Below are 25,236 nucleotides of genomic sequence, written 5' to 3' on the forward strand. Positions count from 1 at the left end.
TGAGGTGGGTGGATCACCTGCAGTCAGGATTTTGAGACCAGCCTGGCCAACATGGTGAAACCCCGTCTCTACTAAAAATACAAAAATTAGCCGGGCATGATGGCACGTGCCTGTAGTCCCAGCTATTTGGGAGGCTGAGACAGGAGAATCGCTTGAACCCGGGAGGCAGAGGTTGCAGTGAGCCAAGATCGTGCCACTGCACCCTAGTCTGGGTGACAGAGTGAGACTCCATCTCAAAAAAAAAAAAAAAAAGGAGATTTGGCCTGACGCGGTGGCTCATGCCTGTAATCTCAGCACTTTGGGAAGTCAAGGCAGGTGGATCACCTGAGGTGAGGAGTTCGAGACCAGCCTGGGCAAAATGGTGAAACCTCGCCTCTACTAAAAATACAAAAATTAGCCAGGCATGGTGGTGTGCACCCAGCTACTTGGGTGGCTGAGGCAGGAGAATCACTTGAACCTGGGAAACAGAGCTTGCAGTGAGCTGAGATCACGCCACTGCACTCCAGCCTGGGCAACGGAGCAAGACTCAATACTCAAAAAGAAAAAATAAAAAAAAAGGAGGTTTAATTGACTCACAGTTCTACATGGCTGGGGAGGCCTCAGGAGCTTATAATCATGACAGAAGGCAAAGGGGAAGCGAGGCACATCTTAGATGGCAGTAGGAGAGAGAGCGAGAAAGTGCCACACTTTAAAACCATCAGCTCTCGGGAGAACTCACTCACTATCATGAGAACAGCATGGGGGAAACCACCCCCATGATCCAATCACCTCCCACCAGGTCCCTCCCTCAACATGTGGGGATTACAATTCGAGATGAGATTTGGGTGGGGACACAGAGCCAAATCATATCACTTGGGTAGTGGAGATGAGGGAAAGGAGTGGTATTCCAAAGCAGGAGGTATTGAGTACGTTGTTTCATGAGTCTTGTATTATCCATTTTATTATTCCTTAGTGCATGGTAAAGCTTCCTTTAAAATGCAAGCTGATTTATCTGAGCCAGAGGACCCCAGGGGAGGTGAGATAGATACCCACACCTGGGCAGAGGATTACAGGGAAAACGGCACCCACTCTTTCCCCTGGGCACATGTGGTAGAGGCTGTGGGAATGAGGGTATTGCAGGGGTGATGAGGGTAGAGTCAGGACTGTAACTCCTCATTCCAGGTTCCCCGGAGCTTTGACTGTTGTGCTCCTAGCCTCAAGCAATCCTTCTGCCTCTGCCTCCTAAGGTGCTAGGATTACAGGCCTGAGCCACTGACTGTCCTCCTCCTAGGAGGCTGTTGACTGAGAAGGTCTGGATGTCAAAGCCTTTCACCACAGGATATAGCCAAGATTACTGCAGAGCCAAGGCCCAAGGCCATCCTTCCCTATGCACAGCTCTTCGTAATTCCCCTGACTTCTGTGTGTGCAACTTGTAAGCAGCTCAGCCTGGAGTAGGAGTTGGGGTTCTGACTTTCTACAGCACCTGGGACGGGAAGGATCAGAGGAGCACAGGGAGCTGACTGCCTTATAGGTGTCCCACGTCATCCCATCTGACCCTCCAACAAGCGTGTCAGGCTGGCATTATTCACCCCATTCTACAAAGCTCAGAGCAGTGAAGGGCCTTGCATGTGACATTTACCATCATCATCACTAGTATGTCCCTACTCACATCACAGCAATTCTTTGCTCAAATCTCTAATTGCTGAGAGACTCGAAGTAAAACCCAAAGTCTTCACAATAGCAATAGCCTGCAAAGCTCTGCCTCCCTCCTCTCTTCTCTGACCTCCTCACTGCCCCTGTCTTACTCACTCTGCTCCAGCCACAGTGGCCTCCTTGCTAGCAGTTCCCTCCCCAACACGCCCGGCACAGTCCCACATTCCCGCCTTGCTCTGGCTTCCGCTGTGGCTGTTTCCTCCCCGCAGAACACTCCTGCCTTCCTCACCGCCAAGTCTGGACTCAAACCTCACCTCCTCAAGAGGCTTGCCCAGACCGCCTTTTATACTCTGCAAACTGCCTCCCACTGCCACCTGCCCCCTTACTTTTTGTGGCCTTGACCTTTCAACATACTACATGATTTGCTTACAATACTTGTCTGTCTTGCCTTCACCAGAATGTAAGCGCTCTACAAAGGCAGAGGGAAGGCTATCTTGCTCTCTGATGTATCCTCCAGCCCTTAGAACAGTCCGTGGTACTTAGCAGGTTTTCAGTACATCTGTGCCCGGCGATGGAAAGAATGAATAGTGAGACCGAAGATCGCGGCCGTAAGCCTCTGGGCACGGGTGCCCCGGAGCCTGGCGGAACGCTCAGGGAACTACATTTCCCGTGAAGCTCTGGGCGCAGAGGGCCGCGGGGGCTGCCGGGAAAGGCATACGTGCTTAATCCTGGTGCAGGGGGCGAGCATGGCCGCTCCGCGAGGTGAGCCATTGGCCGGGGTGTCGGCGAGTGTGTTGGTGGGGCGCGTCCTGGGGACGACTCCCGGCATGATCGGCCAGGTTGAGTCCGCTCCTGGCATTCCGCGGAAAGATGGGTGGGTGCCGGGCAGAGGTGTGGCCACCTGCGATGGGGATTGACCTCCGAGGGGAGGGGGCCCTTCTACACGTCGTGCCGTGGGATAGGTACCTTCTGCTCCCTCCCCGCCACCCTGCCTCAGATCAGCACAAGGTCCTTACTGCTGCCCATCTGACAGTTGGGAACATCGAGGCCTGCAGCGGAGGGGGGTCTCATCCAACAGCCTACAAAACCCTTATTTGACTCTGTCCTCAGTGAGCACCCCCAGCTCTTGCCTGGTTTCCCGGGACACTAGGGTGGGGCCTGAGGAGTGGAGTGGCAGCTGACCCTGTCTGTGCCCCTAGTATTCCCACTTTCCTGTGCGGTGCAGCAGTATGCCTGGGGGAAGATGGGTTCCAACAGCGAAGTGGCGCGGCTGTTGGCCAGCAGTGATCCACTGGCCCAGATCGCAGAGGACAAGCCCTATGCAGAGGTGAGCCCCGGGCTGTATTTCAGCCCACTTTACCCGCAGGTCAGGAGAAAGGGCCTGAGGCAAGTCATAAGAATCAGCTGGGAAGGGTGAGGCAGCAAGGAGGGAGGAGACCCACTTGGCTCTTCAGGCTAATGGACTAGATAGTGTTATCAAAAAGAAGAGAGGTTTTGTCATAATAGGCTGGGATTTCCAGCACTCTCCTTCCCCCAACCACTCTTAGCACTTAGTGAATTTTAATTCAGCCCTCTTTGACAATTAAGTTTTTTTACTTTGACTATTTTTTTGCATTTTTATTAACCTAAAATATTTCTCCTGCCTATTTAGTGGAGAAAAAGCCAAAGCATAGGAAGGCTTTCGCCTCTGCTTCTGAAACTGGAAGATGTATGTTAACCCCTGAAAGAATCATTTACGAGTCATAGTTTTTCTGCTACCTTGACAGTGCAGATGTCATTCTCCTCTTTGGACAGACAAAGAAGATACATCTAAAGAAGGGAAATAACTAGTCCAAGTCTTCATAGATGGCTAGAGGCCGAGTCTGGACAAGGGCCTGGGTCTACTGCCTCCCTGTATGTCCATGATGGCATGAACATTTGTATCCAGACCTGGGAGGCCTTTCCCAGGACTCAGTTGCCCTGTGGGGAGCACAGCATAACGGATTGGGACAGGCCAACTCAGGGTGGCAGGTTTCTTCCCCCTTCCCCTCCCAAGTTTCCTGTCTTTCCAGTTGTGGATGGGGACTCACCCCCGAGGGGATGCCAAGATCCTTGACAACCGCATCTCACAGAAGACCCTAAGCCAGTGGATTGCTGAGAACCAGGACAGCTTGGGCTCAAAGGTCAAGGACACCTTTAATGGCAACCTGCCCTTCCTCTTCAAAGTGCTCTCAGTTGAAACACCCCTGTCCATCCAGGCACACCCTAACAAGGTAAAGGACAGAGTGCAGTGCAGAGGTCAGGGTACAGAAGGGCTTATGCTAAGGCCCTCCCATGACTTTTACTGCCACTTTTACCCCACCCATGCCAGGCTCCTGCCCAAGGCCAAATCCAGGCTGACAACTCCCAATTTAGCTCTGCAAAGCCAGATGGTAGTGACACATGTAGCAACTAAGTCTAAGCAAACAGCTCACCGGCCTGTGCCAGGGGAGTTTCTCTAAGCTCATTCCAAGGGGCTTGTTCCTGGTCTTCCCTCATCCAACCCATGTCTATTCATATCTGCCATTTACTCATCTGCTTTCAGGAAGAGTTCAACTTGCAAGGCAGGGCAGGTACCCTCAGCCCCACCCCCATGGAGTCTCCCTACACAAGCCTGAGTCCCATCCTAAGCAACTGTGGATCAAAACTCCTTTTTTTTTTTTTTTTTGAGACTTGAGTCTTGCTCTGTCGCCCAGGCTGGAGTGCAGTGGCGCGATCTCGGCTCACTGCAACCTCCTCCTCCCAATTCAAGCAATTCTCCTGCTTCAGCCTCCCAAATGGCTGGGACTACAGGCACGCGCCACCACACCCAGCTAATTTTTGTATTTTTAGTAGAGATGGGGTTTCACCATGTTGGCCAGGCTGGTCTTGAACTCCTGCCCTCGTAATCCGCTCGCCTCAGCCTCCCAAAGTGCTGGGATTACAGGCGTGAGCCACCATGCCCAGCCAAAACTCCTTATTTCTAGATACACAAAGTAAGACCCAGAGAAGGGAGGGATTTACCCAAAGCCACACAGCTTGTTAGTGTCAGAGCTTGGTCTGGTATTTGGGTTTCCTGATTCACAGGCCAAGCCTCTTAAAGTCTGCCCCAGCTTTTCCCTGATTTGCCCTGGGGTTGCCCCTGATTTGCCCCTGCCCTGGGTTGGCTGAGCCCCAAGTTTCTGCAACATGCTTCGACTGGGCTCCTTGCCAGAGGTAGGTAGTCACTGCCATCCTGCAACTGGGGAGGGTGGACAGCAGGGGCTAGGTGGCACTGGTGTCCCTGCTAGGTAATGGCTGTACCCTCACCATCCTCCTCTTCCCCTGGCCACCCCATAGGAGCTGGCAGAGAAGCTGCACCTCCAGGCTCCGCAGCACTACCCCGATGCCAACCACAAGCCAGAGATGGCCATTGCCCTCACCCCCTTCCAGGGCTTGTGTGGCTTCCGGCCAGTTGAGGAGATTGTAACCTTTCTAAAGAGTAAGTTGGACAGAATGCTGAAGGCATGAGTATTGGGCCAGGGATACCTGGGGAACCAAGATGATAGGAACAGTGGCTGAAAACGGGTCACATGTCACAGGAACTGAAGGGCCTCATGAAGCAGTTTTTGGAGCCAGTGAGCCAGGCCAGTGAGACCAGGCTCAGGTGTGGTTGTCAAGGGCTGGTGGTGAGTGATTGGTTTCCACTGCAAAGTTTACTTAGCATTGCCGGCTCTTTGGTTAGGGCTGGGATGGAAAGGTGTCCTCCAACTCCCCACTTGTGTGGGTTCCATCTTACCATTCCTGATATGGGCCCTGGGCCTGGCCTTCCTGTAGAGGTGCCTGAGTTTCAGTTCCTGATTGGAGATGAGGCAGCAACACATCTGAAGCAGACCATGAGCCATGACTCCCAGGCTGTGGCCTCCTCTCTGCAGAGCTGTTTCTCCCACCTGATGAAGAGTGAGAAGAAGGTGGTGGTGGAACAGCTCAACCTGTTGGTGAAGCGGATCTCCCAGCAAGGTGGGCATGGTTATATTCCTGGTTGGGTGCAATGCTCTGGCCTGGGCTTCCCAGCAGACACCAGACTCTGGGGACAGTTCTCAACCCCCTTGCCCAAGTGGAACACTAAAAGGGGCCCCACTTAGATGACCTGTTGGCAACTTAGCATTGCTTGCCTAGTCTTTGTGGAGCAGGGCCCTTCTTAGTTGAGTGCTGCTTCCCAACTGGTCATCTTCTCCAGATGGTTGGAGGCAGACTGGCATAGAGGACTCTTAGGATGCCTTCCACCTAGGCATTCTGAGATTTTCCCTAGCCCTGCAGCTGCCCTCCATGGATGGACTTGTATCTCGGGGCTAAAGAGGCAGGAAGGGGACACGAGCATCCTCCCTCTCCTGGAAAGGCCTGATGCCTCCAGCACTCAGTCATTTGATCTTTCCTTTACCTTCTGTGTGCCCAACCTTGTGCTAAGAAGAGTTCAGGAATGACTGTGATGGGTGTGGTCACTGTCACCCCAAAGGTGGGGAGTCAACACAAGCAGTAAGAAACCCAAAACAGAACAGACTCCCAGCAATGAGCTTATGTGGTGCAGGCGATGAGATCTCAGCTTCTTAGCCTGGCAGCCACAGCCCCTTCTCTAGGTGGCTCCAGCCTGGGTGACAGCGAGACCCCGTCTCAAAAAAAAAAAAAAAAGGGAAAGCTCGGGCATGTTGGTTACCGTTCATGAAACTCTTTTGAGTTATCTCCCTAGATTTTGAGCTCCAAGGGCAGTGGTTCTCATACAGGGGACATTTGGCTGTTGTCTGGAGCCATTTTTGATTGTCAAAACCCAGAGAGGGGTTGCTAGTGGCATCTTGTGGGTGGAGGCCAGGGAAGCTGCTACACATCCATCAGTACACAGGACAGCCCCCACAATAAAGAATTACCTAGCCCGAATGTCAGTAGCGCCAAGGCTGAGAAATCCCATCCTGAAAGGACCATACTCTAGCTCTTTTAGTGGCTAGTATAGTCCTGGGCATATGAATAGTCAAGATATGATGAAAGATGGTATTTGTATGGACTGGAGTATCAAGCAAGGCTCGACCCCCAAAGGGCTGGAGGCATGGCCAGAAGGACAGGGCCACTTTGGCTTCTGGATTCCTGTGGCAGGGACCTTTTCGCAGGACTCCCTGGCCAATGTGGGGCTATGAACAGCACTGAGTATCCCCCTAAGTGACCTTGGGGTGCTCTGTGACCCTCAGCGGCTGCCGGAAACAACATGGAGGACATCTTTGGGGAGCTTTTGCTACAGCTGCACCAGCAGTACCCAGGTGATATCGGCTGCTTTGCCATCTACTTCCTGAACCTGCTTACCCTGAAGCCTGGGGAGGCCATGTTTCTGGAGGCCAACGTACCCCATGCCTACCTGAAAGGAGGTGAGCCACATTTCAGCAGTGAGCCCCACTGCCATCCCTGCTGGGCCCTGTTTCCCTATCTGGACAAAAGAAGGAGAAGGGTGGTCAAGGAGACCCCCAAGGACCTTGCAGCTCTGACCTCTGAGGGTTCCTGGGCTCAGCAAGCAACAGCTGGTAGGGATGATGAATGCATTTAGCATTGAACACGCCTTGAATCCTGACACCAACCCTGTGATGCCATGCTACTCTGATTTTAAGTCCTGCCAGTCAGTGTGGGAACCACAATTTGAACGCAGGCTATATTGGATCAAAGCTGTTGTTCTGTCACAGCCTTTGTATGTCTGTCCTACCTACCAGGGATTTTTACACTAAAATATGCATGTTGCCATGGAAGGATGCCACCTTTCGACTGTTGGCTGCTTATCCACACATGCCTCATGCACAGGATTCTGGGGTAGAAGTGGGAGACTACAGAGTTGGGGCTCCCCAACCGCCAGGGGTTAACATGACTCCCCTCTGACAATAATGGGTGACCTGTCACCTGTTTTTGGTATTTGATATCTTAACCCCATTCTCCCAGAGAATACAATTCATGGAAATTTTTACCTAACTTGGCATGGGGTTCATGGAGCTCAGGTTAGGAGGCCCAGAACTGGAGAGCTAAGGCATACTTCATCAGCTTAGCACATGATGACTGTCTCTCCAGACTGCGTGGAGTGCATGGCGTGTTCAGACAACACAGTTCGTGCTGGCCTGACACCCAAGTTCATTGATGTGCCAACCCTGTGTGAAATGCTCAGCTATACCCCTAGCTCCAGCAAGGACAGGCTCTTTCTCCCAACACGGAGTCGGGAAGACCCCTACCTCTCAATCTATGACCCCCCTGTACCAGACTTCACCATTATGAAGACGGAGGTGAGTGAGGGGCTATGATGGGTGTCCTTCGTGTGCCATGAAAATCTCTGGCAAGGGTCACGATGTGGAGGACACCTGGGGCTGGGTTTCCTGTCAAGCCCACTTGGCGGAGGGTGGCCCCAGGGCCTGCCCATTCCTTCCTGTACCAGGGACCAGGCCTCTATGCTGACTGAGCCTGGGTTGTGGGAGAAGGTGGCAGAGCTCTCCCTCGTGCCCTGGGGACTGTCCTGGGCCCATGAGCTGATGAGAGCAGAGTCTGAGCTGCACTGCCTTATCGTTTCTTCCTGCCCAGGTCCCTGGCTCTGTCACTGAATACAAGGTCTTGGCACTGGACTCTGCCAGCATCCTCCTGATGGTACAGGGGACAGTAATAGCCAGCACACCCACAACCCAGACACCAATCCCTCTGCAACGTGGTGGCGTGCTCTTCATTGGGGCCAATGAGAGTGTCTCACTGAAGCTTACTGAGCCGAAGGACCTGCTGATATTCCGTGCCTGCTGTCTGCTGTAAAGGCTGCAGCCTCCCCAGTTCTTCTCTGCCAGCCACCCTAAATTCCAGCCAACCTCACCTCCTCAGGCCCAGCTTAAGCCCCCTTCCTTGCTCTGGACCCCTTAGGTATACCCTGGAAGAGCTGGGGTGGGGGAGGAGGGAGCGTGAAGGTAGTGACTCCTGAACACACCCAGGTGGAACCATCTTTGGGGAGGAGAGGCCCGTGTGAGGGGTCTGATACTCCCTTTGTCTTCCCTCTGTACTCCTCGCTACACCTGAGCCAGGCTCTTGCCAACTGTGTTCCAGCCTATGGCTTTAGGCTAGCTGTTAAATATGTGACCCAGCATTAGCTCAGCATCTGTCAGAGCAAGAGACCAGGTAATTTCTAAGAACAGGGTTCTAGCGCTGGGACTGCCCATTTCCTCAGCTGCAGAGGAGGAAAGGGAAAGGGTAGGCCTGTAGACTAACGCTGTTTACACCCTTGTTCTGTCAAAGCAATTAAAGATCACTTGTGTTGAGGCTGTGGGGTAATGAGCACTCAGTCTTTGGGGTACCTGTTCCTAAAGTGGGCCAAAAGAGCCCTCCCTACATGATGCCCCAGTTTTTGCTTTATTCCTATTTCATACAGCTTCTCGGGGGGGTGGGCAGGCTACATTCCAGAACACTGGTATGGGAAGGAGTGGGAGAGGAAGCCAGCTTTGGCCTCAGAGGCACAGCTTGCAAGCAGGCCTTGGGTCTGCCCAGAGGCACAGCTTGCAAGCAGCCCTACAGAGAAGGTGACTCAAAGGATACACCAGTCACCAGTGCAAGACTCTTTGCTCCTGTTTTTCTCTTTTTTTTTTTTTTTTTTTTTTGAGACAGAGTCTCGCTCTGTAGCCCAGGCTGGAGTGCAGTGGCACGATCTCGGCTCATTGCAAGCTCCGCCTCCCGGGTTCACACCACTCTTCTGCCTCAGCCTCCCAAGTAGCTGGGACCACAGGCGCCCACCACCACGCCTGGCCAATTTTTTTGGTATTTTTAGTAGAGATGGGGTTTCACTGTGTTAGCCAGGATGGTCTCGATCTTCTGACCTCATGATCCGCCTACCTCAGCCTCCCAAAGTGCTGGGATTACAGGCGTGAGCCACCACGCCTGGCCCGGCTCCTGTTTTTCAACTGGCCCTAGAGGAGGGGTCCACAAACCAGGCTGGCAGGCCAGTTCTGGCCATACCTGTTCATTTCCTTACTGTCTGGCTGCTTTCAAGCCACAGTGGCAAAGTTGAAGAGTTGCACTAGACTGTACGGCCTGCAAAACTGAAACCATTGACTGTCAACCACTTCTCTACAACATACTCAACCGTTGCAGATTACAGGGACTCAGGAACCGAATTAGACAATTTTCATGGCGAGGAGAAGCCCAGTTAGCTTTCCTAAACGGGCAGGAAGTGTGAAGGAGGGAATCTCCTGATGCCCTGCTCCAGGGGTGGCACACACCTGCAAGAGGCTGTCGGCTGTCTGCTGCTGCTGAGGTTTCTGACCTGCAATCGTAGATCCTGTCAACACAGACTAATCACTGAGTCCACTGGCTCCTTCCTGTGGGATAAAGGTTTAAATTCATGCAGAAGAATCTTTCTGGGCTTCTGCCCACACTAGAGCCCCTGTACAATGGAGTTCCAGGAAACCACCTTCAAAAATCTCCTGGGTTTTCTTGCCTCCAAATTTTCTTCAGCTAAAAAACAATAAAGATGAGCTGGAAAGAAAAGGTCTGCTAAAGGGAACCCATTCTACAGAAGTGACTTGCAAGAGCCTATTTCACTCATGCTGTCCAGTGAAACAGGCCCGAAAGTGGTGCCCAGTGGGAACAGCAGAAAGGGGAGGGAGTTTCCAGAAGGAATTGCTGTAGTCAGCTGTTAAGCTATTTCTTCATTTCAGGATATCCAGGATATTCTTAACTTTTATTTTTTTGAGACGGAGTCTCGCACTGTCTCCCGGGCTGGAGTGCAGTGGCGCGATAGCTCACTGCAACCTCCGCCCACTGGGTTCAAGCGATTCTTCTGCCTCAGCCTCCTGAGTAGCTGGGACTACAGGCGCCTGCCACCACACCCAGCTAAGTTTTTGTATTTTTAGTAGAGACGGGGTTTCAGTAGAGACGGGGTGACAGGATCTACAATTGCAGGTCAGGTCAGGTTGGTCTCAAACTCCTGACCTTGTGATTTGCTTGCCTCAGCCTCTGAAGGTGCTGGGATTACAAGCATGAGCCATTGTGCCTGGCCAAGGCCTTTAAAATCCACTGCAACACAGACACAGCTCAACTAGTGTGATTGCATTTATTCTTATAAATGTACAGAGCTGTAGAAGTGCAAGCCAAGAGTTCTATAGAGTAGTACATAAACACCATATGGTACCACTCCTGCTGGGAGGTAAGCCTGGATACACCCCTCTCCTCAGGAAACTGTCACCTGCAGAACACACAGCACTCAGAATTAAGGCAGTTTGGCCCTGGGCACAGTGGTGGTATTTTGGTATGTGGCCACTGGCCCTAAACAACTGACCATTTCTACCCTGCCTCACTGCACTGTCCCACCAGGTCCCTCCAGCTTTTTCTAAAAGGTAACACCCTCCTACATGGGGTCAGCCAGCTCAGAAACCTCTTCTTCAGGGACAGTTGCAGCTGAATATGCCAGAGCTGATTATTACAGCAACGATGCAGAGGGCCTTGGTTTTGGGGTCCTGCCACCCTCACCCCTAGAAGCTGCTAAACACCCAGGCCATTCTGCCCTGACCACCTCCCCAACAGAGATGTAGGTCTATACTTACCTTCCACAGCCACCTCCCAGCACACACTGGGTCCCTCTACCTGTGTTGCTGTCTTTCTTTACACTGTGCTACATTTGATCCCTTTCCACATGTGCACTTCACCTCTGCAGACACAAGAAAGGCCTGGACATGGTCTCTGCAGATGGGGAAGGGGTTCTGGATGGAGATGTTCTTGAGCTCTACAAGCATTTGCACAAAGTGCTCAGAATGTTGGCCACCTGCATAGAGCTGCAGAGTCCCATTCCAGAACAGAGTAACCATCTGCCTCTCTTCCCAAGACCCCAAGCTGGCATGACTCTGGTCTCTGTCCTATCTCTCTGCTGTGATGCTGCTAGCTAGTAGAGTAAGTCAGCCCCCAGATACTATATATTCCTCTCAACCTTCCATGGTTTGAGAAAAACACAAAGATAGATGTCCATCAAGCACTCACAGGATTACCATCGTAAGGATGGTTGTCAGACAAATAACAAATAAGGCCGTATCTTTTTATTAGACTTGCTCATCTTCTAGTCACCCCTTGTGGTAGAGCGAAAAGAGTGTGTTGTCCCTCTCATGCCTCTAGCGGTCACAGGACACTGAGTAAAGCAAGAGACTGGATACTTTCCCATGTAGAACCTATACCCCAATCCCGACTATTGGGCTGGGAACCCTGTCTATGCCCATTCAAAGCTCACCATGTGGGAGGACTGCTTGGGCCTGGGAGGTTGAGGCTGCAGTGAGCTGTGATTACACCACTGCACTCTAGCCTGGGTGACAGAGACCATGTCTCCAACAAAACAAAGCAGAACGCTCACCATGGTTCTGAGTTAAGCCAAAAAACAAAACAAAACCTGTTGGAAAAATTCTAGAAAGAGGCTTGGTATAGAGTATAGCAAGATATACTCTCCAATTTGCGGGTAGGGGGTGTCACAGCAGAAATTATGCCTATTTCTGCTGTTTGGGCTGGGGGCTGAAAGAGGCTGTGTCACACCCAGAGGTCTGCTTAAAGCCCAATCCTGAGTATCCAGTAAGGCCTATGCTGTGACCAGAAGAATCTGGCAATAGAATGGTCCATGCTGGAGTGAAGGGAGGCCCTCTACACTGGTGGACTGATTTCCTCAGGTAAGGGTCTAGGAGCTGGCTTAGGTCTCTCTTACCCTTCCTGTCTGTAAGCCTCAGTCTAGGACAAAGCCCACACAGATGTATACCCACTCTCACGAGTCCATTGCTACTTCTCAAAAGTTTAAAAAGTAAACAAATAGGAAGGCACCGGACTGCTCCCTGTAGCTCCCTCTGCTGGTAATAATAAAAACTGCAGGCTTCTGGGGCCAGCCCCAGTACCTTCGACCTAATCTTTAGCTCAAAGACTGGGTGAACAAACTCACCCAGACCAAGGAAATACAAATAAATAAATATGAACATGTCAGAGCAGTTTTTCTCTAACTAGGGAAGGGCAAACCAGAATCACTAAACTCACCCGGACGGTTGGACCAGTTGGGGATGCCCCAGGTCCAGGGATTCTGGAAGCCAGGATCCTGCTGTATCATTAAGCAACCTGCTATGATCCCTGTCATAGTTAGACAGGGTCAACCTGAAGAGGGACAAAAGGACTCACTTTATGCTGTCTTGAAGGTCAAGCCTGCAAACCATCTTAGAGCTAGGAAGAATAGAGCAAATGGAATTTCTTGAACTGGTCTCAAACAATTTCTTTTTTGGATTGCCAGCTATAGTAAACCATAAAGTGCTATTTTCTGCCTCCATTCAACACTATCTAGCACAGCCTGGGCACAAGAGCTCCCTTTTTGCCTCCCTGAAGCACTATGACAAATACCAATCAAGCTGTCTGCAAGTGTTTTCCTTAGCCACCTTTGTCACCCACCATAAGAACCAGAATTCTCTGTCCTGCCCTTATTAAAGTGACTTCTCCAAACTCTGCTCCAACAGCAGAGGAAAACTACAGAATTCTACCTATCAGCCCACAGCCCAGATGGGGGCCTCTGGCCTGAGAAGCAACAGGTAAGGGCTACCTGCAGGTCACTTTCTAGGGGTCAGTGACTTCAGTGCTCACTGCACTGTGTGAGCTATGAGTGGCCAACAGGGCTCTGTAGGCCTCATGGTGAGCAGGGCCCACCTTGGAGGGTAATGTCTACTGGAGGGTACAGGAAGAAGAGTCCCCAAGACAGCACCAGCAGCAGGAGCATGTTGAAGAGGCCATGGGCTTAGGGGGGATGAGGTCCAAGTCCTCGTCATCTGGAATCTCATCCAGGTGATACCCATCCTGAAGCAGCTGCCGGCTCACATCCTGGTTCACCTGCTAAGAGAAGGAGAGGAGGGAACTATAGGCCAAGATGCAAAGCAGAAATAACTGCTACCCAAAAGACAGAACCACATTCCGTTACCAGGGCTTCCTGTCCATGTCCCACCCCAGGCCAACCCCACACATCCCTGGACTACAGGAGGAAGTACCACCTTCTCCTACTTGTGCCTCAGCCAGCAGTAAGCCTTAGTACTGTCCAGACTTCACTGTCACTGACCCCCAGGGATCTGTTCTCACTAAATCCTGAGGCATTCATGTAAATATCAAGTTCCCAATATGTTTGAAAATCAGTGCTCTGACAGTTCCCACTGGGAGCCCAGACTAGTCCCTATCAAGGCTGAAGAATATGGGATAATAACAGAACAATGGGCTAGCGTAGTAGAGCATGGGTTACAGTGGAAGGGGGTGGTGAGCAGCTTTGTCTACACACTGCTGGTTAGACTTATCCTTTGATGCCAACAGAGCTGGGTTCCTGCAAAGTGGAATTTGTTGGTTGGTTTCATCAGTTCACTGAACATAAGAAAAATAAGGCTGGGCGTGGTGGCTCACGCCTGTAATCTCAGCATTTTGGGAGGCCGAGGCGGGTGGATCATGAGGTCAGGAGATCGAGACCACCCTGGCTAACATGGTGAAACCCCATCTCTACTAAAAAATAGAAAAAATTAGCCAGGCGTGATGGCGGCCGCCTGTAGTCCCAGCTACTCGGGAGGCTGAGGCAGGAGAATGGCGTGAACCTGGGAGGCGGAACTTCCAGTGAGCTGAGATCATGCCACTGCACTCCAGCCTGGGCCACAGAGTGAGACTCCGTCTCAAAAAAAAAAAAAAAGAAAAAGAAAAATATATGAGGCTGGGGAAAGTGTAAGACTTCCTCTTACACAAAATCTTTGACACTCAGACATTTCAGGAGGACAAAATTTGCAAACTGCTCTATTCTCTGTGACAGAAACTCAGAGATTAGCCAAGATTTCCAGGAGAGTAAGAAAAGCAAGTGGTGTAGAGTCAGGTCCCCAGCACTTCACCTCTGTCAAAGGGAATGAGCTTCACTTGCCAGGATTTTACATCCCTGTTTTTCTATCTGGGACAGTCACTCTAGAAAAATGTCCACATGGCTATCCCAGGAGTGTTTTAGCCTGAGTTTTCATAGATGGAACAACTGAAGAAACAGAAGTTGTTTGGTCTGGAAGAAAGCAAGCTTGGTGAAAGATGGGCAGGGGAGAGATGGAAATGCTGATCTCAGAGAAACTAGAGTTGCTGTGTGACACTGGAAAGCAGGTCAAGGACCAATGGACCCATTCAGATTAATAAGGAAGATTTCTCTAACAGCTACTCAAAGAAAAAATTCTGTGTGTGTTGAGGGAAGGGTGGGTAGCAAGGCTCCTTGGAGGTGGTCAGTACCCAATTACAAAATGCATTCAAGTAAGCACAGACTAGTAAACACTTAGCTGGGACCTATCAAAAGGGTTCCTTTTCTAAGCTGTGGCCTAGAAGACTTTTATTTTAGAGTCTTATTTTAGAGACAGGGTCTTGCTATATTGTCCAGGCTGGTCTTGGAACTCCTGGGCTCAAGCAATCCTCCTGCCTCAGCCTCCCTAGTAGCTGGGACTACAGGCATGTACCACCATGCCCAGCTTACATGACTTCTGAGATCATTTCTAGCCCTGAGTCTAAATGGTCTCCTCGATTCTCAACAGCCCTCCTTGGTCACCTATACCTCCACCGGGGGAAGAGGGCAGAGTGGAAGATCGTAGAACAGACCAGAAGTCTGGCACAGTGCTGTGCTCACAGCGGGCACCAAACAAGCATTTGGCAGTGGTGGTAATGCTGCCTGCAGCCTGGCCCTGCGCAGAAAGGTGTTCTGGACTTGCCTCTGCAGATGAATACCCGGAGGAGTATCTGGATTCCAGCTCCCCATCACTAGGAGAAGAAGAAAACAGTCAGTTCCGGGAGGTACCTGTGGCGCACAGCTGTAAATCATCAGGCGGAGAGCATGCAAGGGCATCTGGAAGACTTTGGAAGCAAAGGCCACACACAACAGAACTCAAGTCCGAATAGGCCTTGAGTAATACTGGTTCCCTCAGTTGGTTCTGGCAGGGACAGGGTCACTCTCACTAACAATGCAAACATAACAGGGCAGGATGATCCCCCGGACATTGGTGCTCCGAATTCTAGAGCAGCATGATTACCTATGAGTCTTCTAACCAAGCCATCCTGGGAAGGGATATTGTTCAGAAGAGAACGGCCCTGGAATATACATGAAGGGCCTTGGAGGAGACAGGGAACAAGCAAAGGCATCAGGCGATCTTCAGTCCCAGCCAAGTTGCTTCCCAAGGGGGTATTTCCAAGGGGAGCACTCACCTGTCAGAGTCGAGGGACACCAGGTTTTCATCTGGACTCTGGCTAAGAGCAGTATAGCCCTTGTTAAACTTCACTGACCTGAGGGGAGACGGGGGAGAAGAGACCAAACATAGATGAAAGCATAGGCATTTCACAGGGATAGGCAGAGTCCTCGCCCTGAAGGAGAAAGAATTGACTGCACTACTGACTTGCCTTCTCCCTGGTCACAGCCACCACTGCCTGCAGCTCCATGTACCTGGCTACAGTGCCTCAGAATGTGTATGTCCTCATTCTTTTTTTCTTTTTTTGGAGACAGAGTCTGGCCCTGTCACCCAGGCTGCAGTGCAGTGGCGCGATCTCGGCTCACTGCAATCTCCGCCTACCGTGCTCAAGTGATTTTCCTGCCTCAGCCTCTTGAGTAGCTGGGACTACAGGCGTGCCCAGCTAATTTTGTATTTTTAATAGAGACGGGCTTTCACCATGTTGGCCAGGCTGGTCTCGAACTCCTGACTTCAAGTGATCCACCCGCCTCGGCTTCCCAAAGTGCTGGAATTACAGTCGTGAGCCACCACGCCCGGCCTGTATTCTACTCCTCCCATAGGTCTTGGAAAAAAGCACACCTCCCCTTGCCTGATCTAGGAAAAGCACCCTCTCCCCACTTATTTAATCAGAGGACACAAAAACTGCAAGTCTTTGGGTAAAAGGTTAGGGTTAACCTTCACTTCTCCGAGTTTCAACCCTCATCTGTAAAAGGAGGCACTGAATAAGGTTCTATGCAGCTCCGAGTTTACTATTCTATTAAAAACAAACAAACAAACAAAAACAGGTCTAGCCATTCCCACACTGCTCTTCGTCCTCATTGCTGGGGACTCCAGCCACCATTCTCCTCCCTAACAGAGGAGGAGAATGATAGTGAATGAGCCTGTGCACTCACAGAACTCCCTTATTCCGAAGCCCTTTATCTGATCCTATCACATCCTTAAAGGAAAAGAGAGATTGTTCCTCTTCCCATTTTAAAGATAGTGAACCTGACAGGTTGCATCAGGGGAATCGCTAGCTCGGCCTTAAACCAGAGCACCCTGCCTCCATCCTGGGGATTAAAGCCTTCTCTAAAGCTGCTGGCACAGAGGAGGTGGCGCCTGCTGAGACCTTTTCCCTGAAGAGTCTGGGCGGTTCGGCGAGGCCCCCAGCATGCCTTTTCTCCGCAGAACGGCCTTGGCCAGGTCCCGGTGCTTCTCTGGAAGTTAAAGGACCCGGGTCAGCCGGGTCTTCCCCACTCCGCCGCGTCTCCCGAAGGCTGGGAGGCCGCTCTTTCCGAACGGATTTTGAGGGGCGAGAGCAGGCTGCAGCTAACCCCTTCCCTCCGGGGCCGAGGCCCAGCGGAGCTCCGGAACCCGCCCTGGGGACGCGGCCGCCCGCCCAGGGAGAGACCTCCCCCGACCATCGGGCCACACTCACGCAGCTTGGCTTGAATGGAGGGTGCGCGCGTCACCATGTATGGCCCCCGCTTTTCCACGGCCGCGGGGGTGCGCTCCCCTAGACGGAGGGCTCTATTACCGATCTGCCCGGAGGGTGGCCCCGCAGCTCCCGGCGCGCGGTCCCGAGCCCCGCTGGGCCGGGGTCCCGGGGTAGACAACCGCAACGCGCGCCCGCTGGGCTCCGCGGTCGCCATGGCCGGGCCCCGCCCTGCCGGATGGTGCAACCCCGCCCGTGGCGAAAGAGTGACCGGCTGAGGGAGAGGCGGGCTCTTTTAACAAGATGGCGGTGCGCAGGCGCAGGTAGTCCCCTTTCGGGGCTCTTCGGTTCGGTAGTCTGAGGACTTGGCCGAAATGTTCCGCCCTTCTTTTCGGGGGGTACCAGGCAGTTCCGTTCTCGGTTTTGGGGTAGGCGGCTTGAGCCTAGTGATGGTTAGGCTTAGTTCTGTCTCTAGTGGAAATTAAATACTGATACTGTTGTGGGGCTGCGCGTGTGCGTCGGTCGGGCGCCCACGGTTTGAGTCCTGGCGCGCCGCACTCTGTGCTTCTCGCAGTGTCTCCTTGGGGGTCTCCCCCCATATGGGGCTGCCAGAGAGCAGACATGGGTTGAAGAGTCATATGAGGACAAGCGTTATCAGCGACCTTTTCTAGCAAAAGAAACAGGCCCCAGAAGTTAAAGAACCTTGTGAATGTGACACATCTAGAGGCAGTGCTTGCGCTGATCCATCTGACGCCAAACCCCACCTTCTTTCCAACACCAATTGGTGCCTGTGACATTGGACAGGACCTGACCCTCTCTAGGCCTCAGTTTCCACATTTAAAAATAGAGCCAATGTCACTACTCATTGTACAGTGAGGCAAATAGGCGTTGAAAAGAAGGGTGAAAGTGCACTCTGAGTCTGTGTGTGGTAGGCTATGTGTCAGGGCTCTTGACTTCTCTAGCCCCCAAGGGATGTGCTTGTGACTGGCTGGAAAGAAACTCCAGATCCTTGTAGAACTCCCAAATCTCATGAGGCTGTCCCTTGACTAACTTACTGGCTTCAATAGGGTAGGTCAACAGTGTGCAACCTCCAAGCTCCCAGGGCCACGCAGACCGTTGGGTGGCACTATGCCTTGGGCAAGAGAGATGAAAAGGAAGAATTTAGGGCTGAAGTTTTCAAAAATCAAAAGCACAAAGGAATCCTTACCATTTTGGTAGATTCCCCCCACTCCCCATGATGTTAGACTGTTTTTGCCTCCAGAAACAGCAGGTTCATATAGCTCAACTTAGTATTTAATGGTTATAACCTCCCAATGAAGCCAATAGTTATTCTTGTTAAACAAATGAAGCTTAGACTTGAAGTTTACCAGTTAAGTGATAAACCTGGAATTTGTACCCAGTTGCCTGTGGACTCCAAAGAAGTAGTTTTCTGGCTGGGCACAGTGGCTCACATCTGTAATCCCAGCACTTTGGGAGGCTGAGGCAGGCGAATCACCCGAGGTAGGGAGTTCAAGACCAGCTTGGCCAACATGGTGAAACCCCATCTCTACTGAAAATACAAAATTAGCCGGGCGTGGTGGCGGGTGCCTATAATTCTAGCTATTCAGGAGGCTGAGGCACGAGAATCGCTTGAACCCAGGAGGCGGAGGTTGCAGTGAGCCGAGATCAGGCCACTGCACTCCAGCCTAGGCAACAGAGCGACATGCTGTCTCAAAAACAAACAACCAACCACCCCCCAGCCAAAAAAAAAAAAAAAAAAAAACAACGAAGTGGTTTTCTCCTGGTTATGCTGATGGGGACTTCACCAAGGGCCAAAGAAAATGTGATTTAAACCAGCAGTCTCCAGCTTTTTTGGCACTAGGGGTGGTTTTGTGGAAGACAGTTTTTCCATGGGGTGGAAATGCGGGGGCTGGTTTTGGGATGATTCAAGCACATTTATTGTGCACTTTATTATTACATTACAATATATAATGAAATAATTATACAATATACAACTCAACTTAGAATCAGTAGGAGCCCCAAGCTTGTTTTCCTGCAACTAGATGGTCCCATCTGGGTGTGATGGGAGACAATGACAGATCATCAGGCATTAGATTCTCATAAGGAGCTCACAACCTAGATCCCTCGCATGTGCGGTTCACAATAGGGTTCATGCTGCTATAAGACTCTAATGCCACGGCTTATCTGACAGGAGGCGGACAGAGCTCAGGTGGTAATGTGAGCAATGGGGAGCCACTGTAAATACAGATGAAGCTTTGCTCACTCATGGACCAGTATCCATCCATGGCCTGGGGCTTGGAAACCCCGACCTAAACCCACTTAATGTCACAAGATCACTAGGAACTTGTAGCAAAAGTGTGACAGCCTTCATGCACGCTCCTCCCAATCTTCCATCAATAATGCTGTTAACTGCTGACTGACTGAACATAGACCCTGAAGCCAAATTATTTGCTCTGTTACCTACTGGCAAATTATTAAACCTCTTTATGTCTCAGTTTCTTTAGCTAAGTGGAGATAAGAAAACCCATCTAATGGAAGTGGAATTGTGAAGTTCAGTTGTAAAGTGTTTAGAATGACACCTGGCAAATAGTAAGTGTTCAAGAAATATATGCTATTATTTACACAACCCTTATACAGCATTACAAGGATTTAGTGTTTATTCTCTCATTTGACTTTACACTCCCCAAGGGCAGACCTTATTCACTTTTTAGCATAAGGTTATAGTAATAAGTATTTGTTGAATTAATATCCTATTTCCCCTCTTTTAGTTAACTAGTATCATAGAACTTTGGGGCTGGAAGAGATCTTTTTTTTTTTTTTTTTTTTTTTTGAGACAGAGTCTTGCTCTGTCACCCAGGCTGGAGTGCAGTGGCGCGATCTTGGCTCACTGCATGCCCTACCTCCCAGGTTCACACCGTTCTCCTGCCTCAGCCTCCTGAGTAGCTGGGACTACATGCGCCCGCCACCACACCCGGCTAATTTTTTTTTGTATTTTTAGTAGAGACGGGGTCTCACCATATTAGCCAGGATGGTTCGATCTCCTGACCTCGTGATCCGCCCTCCTCAGCCTCCCAAAGTGCTGGGATTACAGGTGTGAGCCACCGCACCCGGCCTGGAAGAGCTCTTAGAGATTATATAAAGTCATTATTAATGAAGAAATTGTGGTCTTGTGATAGTTGTACTCAATGATCCTGGCCTGGATGTGGGAAGTTCCCTCTTCCACTTAAGAAATTATGTTCACTAGGGCTCACGCCTGTCATCCCAGCACTTTGAGAGGCCAAGACAAGTGGATCGCTTGAGGCCAGGAGTTCAAGAGCAGCCTGGGCAACATGGCAAAGCCCCGTCTCCACAAAAAAAATAGAAAAAGTAGCTGGGCATGGTGGTGTGTGCCTGTGGTCTCAGCTACTTGGGAGTCTGAGGTGGTAGGATCACCTGAGCCCAGGCAGTTGAGGCTGATCTGACAGGAGGTGGAGCTGCAGTGAGCTGTGATCGCACCACTGCACTCCAGCTTAGATGACAATGAGGCCCTGTCTCAAAAAATAAATAACTTACAATTTAAAAAAAGAAATTATGCTCACTAGGAACCTAAGACAAATAAATACCCACCCCATCACCAAAAATACCCCCAACCAACTCTAGGTTGCAAGGGGATGAGTCTCCAGAGCAAGAATTGCCATAGCAGAAAGGGCGCAAAGCCCCTCTTCCTTGCCCCTACTACTCAGACCTTAACCCAGTGCTTGTGCCGCCTGCCTTGCTGGGCCTGGGGCTTCTCAATTTAGCATAGCTTTATTCATCTCCTACTGTGTCACAGGTGCTATGCTGGCTCCTGCAAACCTAATGATGACAAATAAGGTATCTCCCAGTTCCCAGTCTTCTTTGTTATTGGGGGGTAGTGAATCCTCGGGGAGAGATTATTGGCTGTTAGGAGCAAGGACTACTACCCTGGCTTTTGGAACCCTCATTGGGCAGTTACTCTTTATCCCTGGCTCTAAATCTAAGTTATTCCCTAAATTTTCTTGGTCCTGGGACAGATACATCTCCATCATCAGTTGAGAATTCTGGTTCTGCTGTTGACTGGAGCTGAATTCCTTCATACAGGCAAGTATCTGGGGTTAAACATTAAAAGGGATGGAGGACAGAGATTTTTTTTTTATCCTGCTACTTCCCTTTCAAGCTCTCTTCCATTTCAGAAGCCACTGTCTCACCAGGTTGTGGCCTCTAGCCCAAGGAACTTCTCTCATTATTGGTAGAGTACAGATAACTAGATAGGACCTATGAATCTGCAGGTCTTTCTGGGTTCCCACGTTACCAGACCCACCATTGTCCTCACAGTTATATGCAAAGGTATGGCCACAGCTGTGGCGGGCTGCTGTGGTGTCGCCACCAAACCCCATGTTTAAATTTGATCCCCAGTGTTGGAGGTGGGGCCTAATAGGAGGTATCTGGGTCATGGGGGTGGATCCCTCATGAATACATTAATGCTCTCTCTGAAGGTGGTAAGTTCTTATTCTATAAGTTCCTGAGAGAGCTGGGTTTTTAAAAAAATATCAATTATATATATATAGTGGGCCATAAAAACTATCTCTGCGGCCAGGCGCAGTGGCTCACGCCTGTAATCCCAGCATTTTGGGAGGCCAAGGCAGGCGGATCAGAAGGTCAGGAGTTTGAGACCAGCCTGACCAACGTGGTGAAACCCCATCTCTACTAAAAATACAAAATTAGCCGGGCATGGTGGGGTACGCCTGTAATTCCAGCTACTCAGGAGGCTGAGGCAGGAGAATTGCTTGAACCCAGGAGGTGGAGGTTGCAGGGAGCCGAGATCGTGCCACTGCACTCCAGCCTGGGCAACAGAGCGAGACTCCATCTCAAAACAAACAAACAAACAAACAAAAACTATCTCTGCTTTCTTGAAGTGTGGATTTAGCCAAGGAGCCAAAAAACATAAAAACATAGCAGTGGAAATTTACTAGTTATAGGGATAGTCTTAGATATATATTTATGTGTGAATATATATTATCTGTATAGATAACTAGGTATTAATGTCACATAAGATGGTGTGACCACACACACACACAAACACACGTGCAGAGAGAGGGAATTCAGCCACGTGGTGTAGGTTGGTTAATTACTTGAGATAAATGAGAAGCAGGCAGGTCTGTGCTGAGGTGTGTCATCAGTGAAGATCACACTTGGAGGTGACATTGAAGCTGATTCCTCAAAGAACCACGAAGGAGGCATGTGGAGACCCAGACAGGGAACATCAGAGGCTCCAGAAAGAGCAGGTCCCAGAAAAGTCTCAGCCTGTTCTTCAGAAAGGAATGACCACTTTGTCTGTGGGGTATAGTGGGAGGCAGAGGAGGAGATGGAGCTGAGATTCAGGGCCTTGGTGGATTCAGAATAGGTCAGGATAAACTGGCCAGGAAAAGGTGGCCCCATCATCTCAAGAGAGTTAGATATTAAAGAGCCTGGTATCTCCCCTTCCTCTTGCTTCCTCGCTCACCAAGTGATTTCTGCTCAAGCCTGCTCCCCTCTGCCTTCCGCCATGAGTGGAAGCAGCCTGAGGCCCTCACCAGAAGCTAAGTAGATGCCAGTTCCATGCTTCTTGTACAACCAAAACAACCATGAGCTAATAAACTTTTTTTTTTTTTAGACCAAGTTTCACTATTATTGCCCAGGCTGGAGTGCAGTGGCACGATCTCGGCTCACCCCAACCTCCACTTCCCCAGTTCAGGCGATTCTCCTGGCTCAGCCTCCCGAGTAGCTGGGATTACAGGCATGTGCCACCACACCTGTAATTTTGTATTTCTAGTAGAAATGGGGTTTCTCCATGTTGGTCAGGCTGGTCTTGAACTCCTGACCTCAGGTGATCCGCCCGCCTCAGCCTCCCAAAGTGTTGGGATTACAGGCGTGAGCCACTGTGCCCGGCCTAATAAACATTTTTTGTTAAGAGATGGGGTCTTGCCTTGTTGCCCAAGCTGGAGTGCAGTGCTGTGATCATAGCTCACTGTATCCTTGAACTCCTGGGCCCAAGCAATCATCCCATCTCACCTTTCTGAGTAGCTGGGACTATAGGTACATACCACTGTACCTGGCTAGTTTTTAAAATTTTTTTGGTAGAGATGGGGGGGGGGGTCTCACTATGTGGCCCAGGCTGGTCTCGAACTCCTGGCCTCAAGTAATCCTCCTGCCTTGGCCTCCCAAGGCACTGGGATTACAGACATGAGCCCCTTTACTTTAAAAATTACCCAGCCCCAGGCCGGGTGCAGTGGCTCACGCCTGTAATCCCAGCACTTTGGGAGGCCGAGGCGGGTGGATCACAAGGTCAAGAGATCAAGACCAACCTGGCCAACATGGTGAAACCCCGTCTCTATTAAAAGTATAAAAATTAGCTGAGCGTGGGGGCAGGCACCTGTAGTCCCAGCTACTCGGGAGGCTGAGGCAGGAGAATCGCTTGAACTCGGGAGGCGGAGGTTGCAGTAAGCAGAGATCACGCCATCGCACTCCAGCCTGGGCAACAGAGCGAGACGCCGTCTCAGTCTCAAACAAAACAAACAAAAAAAAGTTACCCAGCCTCAGGTATCCCTTTACAGCAACACACTAAACCCATATAAGACAAAGGCCAAGCCCAGCACAGAGTCATCTCACTTGGCGTTCAACCAAACTTCTCCAATGCAGCAAAATGGCAAACTAAACAATGTTACTGCAAAATGTGACTATAGACTAATAGACTCTGCTACTAAGGACAAGCTCTCTGGCATCCAGTTAAACAAACTGAAGTGATAGTTAGCAAAACTTAGGAGAGAATGACTAGGCTTAAGCCATTTTCCCAAGCACAACCAAAAAAATGGTTATAACAAATAGAACATAATCTGCTAACCTTTCATTCTTGTTATATCCTTGTGAGGTGGCTCCTATTTTCAGATAAGGAAACAAAAGGACAGAAGTGTAGGCAACATATACACAGTCATATGACTGTTATACAGTAGACTGGGATTTATACCCAAGTCTGAACCCAAACCCCATTTTCTCATCTTACTGCTACATTATGCTGCCTTCCATCAGCTGGTAGGTGTATGTAATAAAAAGACATGAGGACAAACTGACATCATGTCCCTCCTGAGGGGATACAATTGGAATTTCACATAGTATTTTTGCCAAAAGTGTTTAGCTGGATTTGAATAATTAGGAAACAGACACAGGCAGATTACAGGACATTCTACAACTGGCCTGGACTCCTCAGAAATATGAACTGTATGTATTTGATGCTAAACTTATTATTATTTTTTTTTTATTTTGAGACGGAGTTTCACTCTTGTTGCCCAGGCTGGAGTGCAATGGCCAATCTTGGCTCACTGCAACCTCCATCTTCCAGGTTCAAGCGATTCTCCTGCCTCAGCCTCCTGAATAGCTGGGATTACAGGCATGAGCCACCACGCCCAGCTAATTTCTGTAGTTTTAATAGAGACAGGGTGTCTCAGTGTTGGTCAGCCTGGTCTCGAACTTCTGACCTCAGGTGATCCACCCGCCTCGGCCTCCCAAAGTGCCAGGGTTATAGGCGTGACCCACTGCGCCCAGCCTGATGCTAAACTTCTTGAAATAGAACAGAATTGTGTTTATGTAGGAGGCAAAAGTCCTTTTTCTCAGATTTTTGCTGAAGTATTCAGGGGTGAAGTGATGTGTGTAGATATATAACATATAAACAAATGTGACAAACTATTAATTGCTTTGAAATTTATTTTCTTTCTTTTTTTTTTTTTTTTTTTGAGACGGAGTCTGGCTCTGTCGCCCAGGCTAGAGTGCAGTGGCGCCATCTCGGCTCACTGCAAGCTCCGCCTCCCGGGTTCATGCCATTCTCCTGCCTTAGCCTCCCGAGTAGCTCGGACTACCGGTGCCCGCCACCTCGCCCGGCTAATTTTTTGTATTTTTAGTAGAGATGGGATTTCACCGTGTTAG

The 25,236-nt window shown here is 50.4% G+C and overlaps 2 protein-coding genes across 12 annotated transcripts; one reads left to right on the forward strand and one right to left on the reverse strand.

The window, feature by feature from the left end:
• Nucleotides 1-1,724: 1,724 nt before the first annotated feature.
• On the forward strand, nt 1,725-12,474 carry MPI (mannose phosphate isomerase). Of its 3 annotated transcripts, none has more exons than XM_063794013.1 (8): nt 1,725-2,394; nt 2,743-2,959; nt 3,684-3,884; nt 4,969-5,110; nt 5,446-5,628; nt 6,846-7,019; nt 7,705-7,913; nt 8,206-12,474. In XM_063794013.1, exons 2-8 carry the CDS (start codon nt 2,876-2,878, stop codon nt 8,422-8,424), a joined length of 1,212 nt encoding a protein of 403 aa, XP_063650083.1. In that variant the 5' UTR covers nt 1,725-2,394; nt 2,743-2,875; the 3' UTR covers nt 8,425-12,474.
• FAM219B (family with sequence similarity 219 member B) lies at nt 10,695-17,588 on the reverse strand. Of its 9 annotated transcripts, XR_010151335.1 has the most exons (7): nt 17,287-17,588; nt 16,978-17,065; nt 15,850-15,927; nt 15,360-15,408; nt 13,309-13,491; nt 12,655-12,768; nt 10,695-10,840 (listed from the first exon to the last, which is right to left on the reverse strand). XR_010151335.1 is itself a non-coding variant. In XM_063794014.1 (6 exons), exons 1-5 carry the CDS (start codon nt 17,498-17,500, stop codon nt 13,324-13,326), a joined length of 594 nt encoding a protein of 197 aa, XP_063650084.1. In that variant the 5' UTR covers nt 17,501-17,588; the 3' UTR covers nt 10,695-10,840; nt 13,309-13,323.
• Nucleotides 17,589-25,236: the final 7,648 nt, after the last annotated feature.

This window comes from Pan troglodytes, chromosome 16 (assembly GCF_028858775.2).
Source record: "Pan troglodytes isolate AG18354 chromosome 16, NHGRI_mPanTro3-v2.0_pri, whole genome shotgun sequence".
NCBI classification, from domain to species: Eukaryota; Metazoa; Chordata; class Mammalia; order Primates; family Hominidae; genus Pan; species Pan troglodytes.